The 6,029-nt window shown below is 40.1% G+C and overlaps 1 protein-coding gene across 1 annotated transcript in view; it reads left to right on the top strand.

Moving 5' to 3' along the window:
* Positions 1-1,051: 1,051 nt before the first annotated feature.
* LOC101863820 (monocarboxylate transporter 13) overlaps positions 1,052-6,029 on the top strand; it is an 11,736-nt gene continuing 6,758 nt past the window's right edge. The window contains exons 1-5 of the mRNA XM_005099807.3: positions 1,052-1,899; positions 2,883-3,009; positions 4,220-4,363; positions 4,838-4,973; positions 5,658-5,811. Of these exons, the coding sequence (XP_005099864.1) occupies positions 1,744-1,899; positions 2,883-3,009; positions 4,220-4,363; positions 4,838-4,973; positions 5,658-5,811 (717 nt within the window). The 5' untranslated portion in view covers positions 1,052-1,743. The remainder of the gene's footprint in view (positions 1,900-2,882; positions 3,010-4,219; positions 4,364-4,837; positions 4,974-5,657; positions 5,812-6,029) is intronic.

Here is a 6,029-nt window from a genome sequence, read left to right as displayed (position 1 = left end):
AGATCTAGATCTAGATCTAGATCTAAATCTAGCCAAAAGAGTTTTTTGAATGTGTAGATTTTAGGTGCGAGCGTGCAAATTTCGTTGACGCCTTACTTTTAGCCTTCTTTTCTTGTGTAACTGGGTTAGTTTAGCGGGTTATAAAGTTAAGTAAGTAGATCTACCTTATTATATATTGACACCACTACCGTTATCGTTACCGCTCTCGGTATGCACGTTTTTTTTCAAATTTAATGAAGGGATTAGACACCTTATTCTCCTCTTGAATCTTAATTTTTGCAAACCGTAGCGTAGGTTAATCTCGAGGCTGCAATTTTATGTTGGCGGTCAGAGGGGTAGCGTTGTTGTACGTTGATACTCAGCAGATGAATCCCCCCACTGCCCAGGGCTGTGCTACTGACTGAAGTTGTCAAAATAGGCCTTTCCCAAAGAGAGGATATCAACATGTTTTTATGCACAGCAGGTAGGACTGTATGGGCTGATTTATCAATGCCGGAACAACATAGGGGGAAAGTGCTTTTTTTTTCCCTTGAATCCTTACTATCGTCATTTTACCTCTATTTCTATTTCTATTGTATGTCATGTATGTCACTCTCTTCTGAACTGCTATTTCCGGGGTTCCTTGAATGATAGTTGAGCAGGCTTTTTTGTGCTGTGGAGGCTAGAGAGGTGAGCAGAGTAAGCCAGTTTGGACTTCGTCTGCTGAATTTTACGCGAATGGCGGCCGAAGCCTACAGCGATTCTATGACCACCAAAGGGATCTCGTGCCCAACTTGCACTTGGGACCTCGACTGAGATTTTTTCGCCTAAGTTATCTGAGAAGGCTTGGTGTTTGATTCTACCTACCGTAAGAGGTGTGGCTGAAAGACAGCAAGCAGTAAAAAATGTAGGAGCCACGGAGTAGCATCAGTTGAAAGGCAGATCAGAAAGAGTATAATACAGGAGCCCAGGGGAGGGGGCAAAGAAGGGTGGTGGAGGGGGGGGAGGGGAGGAAGAGGCAGAAGGTGGAGACGAAAACATATATGACAGAACATGATGATTAGAGAGCAGGAAAGGTGAATTCGGAGAAAATGTTTTAGAGAAGAAAATTTTTCTGTCACTCAAGTCTCTCATGTCAAGTTTCGAACCTCTATTGAATGAGAGGCAAACACCATGGCGATACATCTACTCTATGAGAGCCCACTCCCAAAGTAATATTATGAATATAGGCAATTTCCCCAAGTAATGATTATTATATGTTATCCTTGGCCTGGTGTTAAACTAATTTAAACAAAAATTTTGAATTAAATAAAATTCCAGTTTCTTTAATGTGGTCAGTTTCATGTACTCAAGAAATAATAAGGCAGATTTATATGGACCTGTCTCATTTTCAGATATTTTGCTGTTTGTACCCAAATTGTAACTTAATTAAATACTTCATGTGTGGATCCCCCCCTGACCTAAAAAAAATCTGGGGGATTCTAGTGAGAGCTGCCCTTTTGTTGCTAATTAAATTTACCCTTGACACCCTAGCGACCCCAACCTTCTTCAGTTGCAAATATCTTGACTTCTATTCAACATCATAGATGGGTATTTATTTTTTCATCAAAAACAAAACATATACCCAAACAAGCTTTAAATTGACACCAACAACTCCATATATATGTGTTATTTTGGTTCCCTTTTATTCTCTCTTTATGACTTCAGTGATTCTCCGCTGAGCTAGCTGTTCTGAGCTGTGGTTTTAAGCGACTGACCAGAACAATGGAGAGTGTAGAAAATGGGGGTGGAGATGTGCAGGTGCTGCCGGACACACAAGTGGCACCAAGAGAAGATTCTAAAAGTGTGACATCAGTCAATAGCCTGGACGAAGGAGGCCCTTGGGGGCTCGTCATTATTATCTCAGCCTTCATGATTCAGGTAAAAAAATGTGTGCATGTATAGTATAGACCTAATGTGGTGATTGTTATATAATGATGGCTCTGACAAATTTTCCTTTTTTTTGGTTTTGATTTCAAGACTCACACTCTGTCCTTATCGGTGGTTGGTGGGCGCTCTGGTGTGGTTTGCTCCTTCTTTCCTATAAAAAATCTATCATCCGTATCTCTCCTCCTTTTTTCTTGTGTATGTTACTCTCTTGTAACACTAACACATCTATTCTTCGGCACTTAACTTATATGACCTTATTGTGTTGTTGCAAGTGCCGTAAAACTCTTACTAAAACTAAACCACTCTGTCCTTTCTTGGAGTCTTGATACTTGATGCATCTTGACATTCACAGCCCACTGTATCTTATTCTTGTCAGACATACCTTGCAACCCCACTGTGACCCTCATGGATGCTGTACATGTTGCAGCTTAGATTAGGTCAAGGAAGTTCAAAATGGGGGGGGGGGAGTAGGGGGGGGGGCAGCTTTACTTTTACTCCAGGTACAAAGTAAGCTATCTGTGAGCTACCTTGACCAGATTTTCTTCATGCTGCAAGGATCCAAGTGCACATCACGTGCACCCAATTGGCGTGTGAAGACTTGGGCCTTGATTTCCCAAAACCCAGTACATGTGTATTCATGATCAATTTTAGGAGGTATTACTTTTCAAACCAAAATTAATGTCTCGATCCTCATCAGTCTGGTATCTGTAACTGAATGAAGTGAATGCCGTGTCATGGATCATGTCTTTAAATTGAATTTTTGTCTGTGTAACTTTCCTGCTGGTGTGGCTGGTTGGCGGGTGCTCTGGTGTGGTTTGCTCCTTCTTTCTTATCAAACATCTATCATCCTTATCTCTCCTCCTTCTTTTTTGTGTATGTCACTCTCTTGTAACACATCTATTCTTTGTCACTTATATGACCTAATTATGTTGCAAGTGCAGTGAAACTCTTACTATAACAAAACTCTCCTGCAGGTGTTTGCATTTGGTACAGGCTGCTCCATTGGAGTTTACAATGTGGAGTTCCTGAACTACTTCAACAATGATGTCACAGGGGTCTCCCTCATGACTTCCATCAACATCGCTTTCTTCATGGGCGGAGGTATGTTCAAAGATTGTTTTTATGATAGGTGCCATGGTGTACTGCCGTATGCTGACAAAATGCCTTTTTTCATTTTGACGCCAAAATGTTTAGTTTTTTGGCTAAACCGAAAGCCTAATCTGTTACCCTACTTGTGTGACAAAATCAAAGTGAAAATGTGACTAGTGTTTGAATAAATTTGAATTCAAATTTCAGAAGAACTCTATTTTCAATGGTTATGCTGACAAAAAAGCTTCTTTTTCTTGAAACTGTTGTGAAGAAAAAAAGGCGTTTTATCAACTTAGGACGGTGTAGTGGTTCGAATTTTCTCTATTACACACAAAAGACCTGAGTTCAGTTCCTTGCCGGGGGATGTTTGTCATCAAGTATCTCTGTATATCTGCTTGGATGTTGTATCCCACTCAACACGGGTTGGCCCTGATGGGCAGGGGTCAAGCAGCCAATAAGTGGTTGGCGGGTGGTTTGGTGTGGTTTGCTCCTTCTTTCCCATCAAACATGTATTGTCCTTATCTCTCGTCCTTCTTTTTTGTGTTTGTTACTATGTTGTAACAGCTCTTATCTTTTGCACTTTTATGATCTTTTTGTATTGCAAATGCCGTAAAGCTCTGACTAAAACTGAAGAAAGGAAGCAGTCAACCTGAATGGTTTCATTATACACAATGGCAGGCGCAATATCCTTTCAATTACATTTTTATAAGACTGTGTAAGGTATGCTCCTCCGTGGTGAGTATTTTCTGATTTTTGCACTCCATGCTCTGACATAGACATCGCAGTTGTCATTGTTGAAGACATTTTATTTTCTTTTTCATAGAAACATAAGCAGTCTTTTTAAAAATGTCTTAGGTATGCTATGAAAGTGTCTGTTGTTAATTCAGTTGAATTTTTGCTTTCACTCTTCAGCCTAATTATCTGCTGCAGAAGATGCACTTTTTATTCTCATTTCTTATCTCCCTCATGGGTGTAATACAAACATCTCATTACAAAGTGCACATTTTTTCTGCAACAGTTCTCTTAAATGTAAGAAATTTTTGCAACGCTGGCAAACTTGTACCACCAGTAACTACTGCCTTCCATATTAGCCTTTAACAGTCGCAGCTGAAGACTATAAATTAATCTTCAATTTAAGATTATCACATTATAGTATTCCTTTTATAATCTCCACTTCTTGTCTTGACTACCTACTCCACTTCCTTTCCATCTCCTGTCTCAGGACTGCTGGCCAACTGGTTGGCATCCAAGTATTCTCACCGGGCAGTGGCTCTGCTTGGTGCTGCCTTGATGGCTGTGGGCCTCTTTGTTATGCCCTGGCTGCAGAGTCTTCGAGCCATGATTCCGTTTTATGGGGTTTTTGTTGGTGAGTAGATAGTCTGCTTTGTTTAATGTTGTTGTTTTGTTGGTGAGTATATGTCCCAGTACCTTCTTCCATTCTTTCCGGCAGGCCTGAAAGGTATGAGTGATGCTTTTGGAAAGCTGTGCTCTTTTTTTTTACCAAGATTTGACTCATTTAAGGTTTATGGAGGAATGTAGCTTTTTATTTCTCCTTTTTTTATTTCAAGAAGTTGTTCTTTAACAAATTGTTGTGTGAATCTATTCATGTAACGAAATTGAATGAGATCCTTTCTTTTTAATATTAACATAACTAGAATAGTTGATACATATCATGTACTCATTTTGAAGTGTAAATCTCAAAACGTTTAATTTGCTTATGCTACTGAAAGCATGGTTCTGTTTTTAAAATCGTTAAAATGGAAACATTTAAAATAATATGCTTCCTTTTGGTCAACGACTTTTTGTCTTGAATGAATCCTGCATGTTGTCTGTTTTCCAGGTCTTGGCGGCTGCTTCGCCTACGCTCCGTCTCACACTTTGAGTGGTCTGTACTACAACAAATATCGCAGCCTGGCAACAGGGCTGGCCACCAGTGGTTCTGGCTTAGGTACCGCAGTCTTTCCTCCTCTCATCAGGTATGAAGCTCTTGAGTAATTTCAGGCTTTGGTACTAGATGAAGCCCACATGGCACGCTCACTGTTAAAGACATACAGAAAACGACAAATGCAGGTTTTGGGACACCTGAATAGACATAAAGGTCTTGAACATCTAGCTCTCACTGGAAAAATTGAAGGCACATGAAGCAGGGGTAGGCCCAGAGCAACCTACTTAGGGAATCTAAATAAATGGGTAACGGGGAAAGATCAAAGTAATGTAGCTTTTTTAAGAGCTTCCGAGCAAAAGAATGAATGGAGAACCATGATCTCCGATGTCTGTCGTAGGTCTGGCACTTGATAATGATGATGACTAGAAATAAATTGGAAGATTGAGCGGAAGTAATAAGTTCTGAGAAGTCGTTATTGTTCCACTTGTTGTGTCCCACTGAGGCAGCTGCTGTGGTGTTGTAAGATACTGACTTGGTCGACCATATGGAAGGTACAGGTTTGAATCCATATGTTGTCCACGTGTTGGACTATGACAGTGTGTAAATAATATGTACAGAAAGTGTAGAAACTGTAGAAACTTTGCTTCTGGAAGATATCCCAAGAAATGGCTGATAAGAGAAGAAATTTTGTCCTCAATTAGATTTTTTATTAAAAAGGATGTAGGCCTACATGATAATGATATTGAGGATTTGTCTTTATTTTTTCTTTCTGCAGTTTTCTGATTGAAGAATACTCCTGGAAAGGTTCCTTGATCTTCTTAGCGGGTCTCAACTTGCACATCTTTATATTTGCCATGTTGTTGCGACCACCACCCCCACAACCACCAGTGGAAGACAGCGCATCCACAGAGCAGGACAACACCCCACAGGTAGGTGGATCTGTGCCTACAGGAGTTTTTATAGCTCAGTTGTGAGAAATTTGACGTCAAAGATTTCGAATTTCATATCTTGTCAAGCTTTTTCGAACGCAGTTCTTTGAATATCTAGATAACGACTCCGAATAATCATACAGCTTTGGTAGAGGAGAAAGAACATTAATTTTATTGATTTCTTACCTCATGGTCTCAGTAACTCAAAATGACCCCCC

This window comes from Aplysia californica, unplaced genomic scaffold, assembly GCF_000002075.1.
Source record: "Aplysia californica isolate F4 #8 unplaced genomic scaffold, AplCal3.0 scaffold00226, whole genome shotgun sequence".
Classification (NCBI taxonomy): Eukaryota; Metazoa; Mollusca; class Gastropoda; order Aplysiida; family Aplysiidae; genus Aplysia; species Aplysia californica.
Note: the sequence above shows the minus strand (reverse complement) of the source record. Positions and strands in the feature narration are given on the sequence as shown.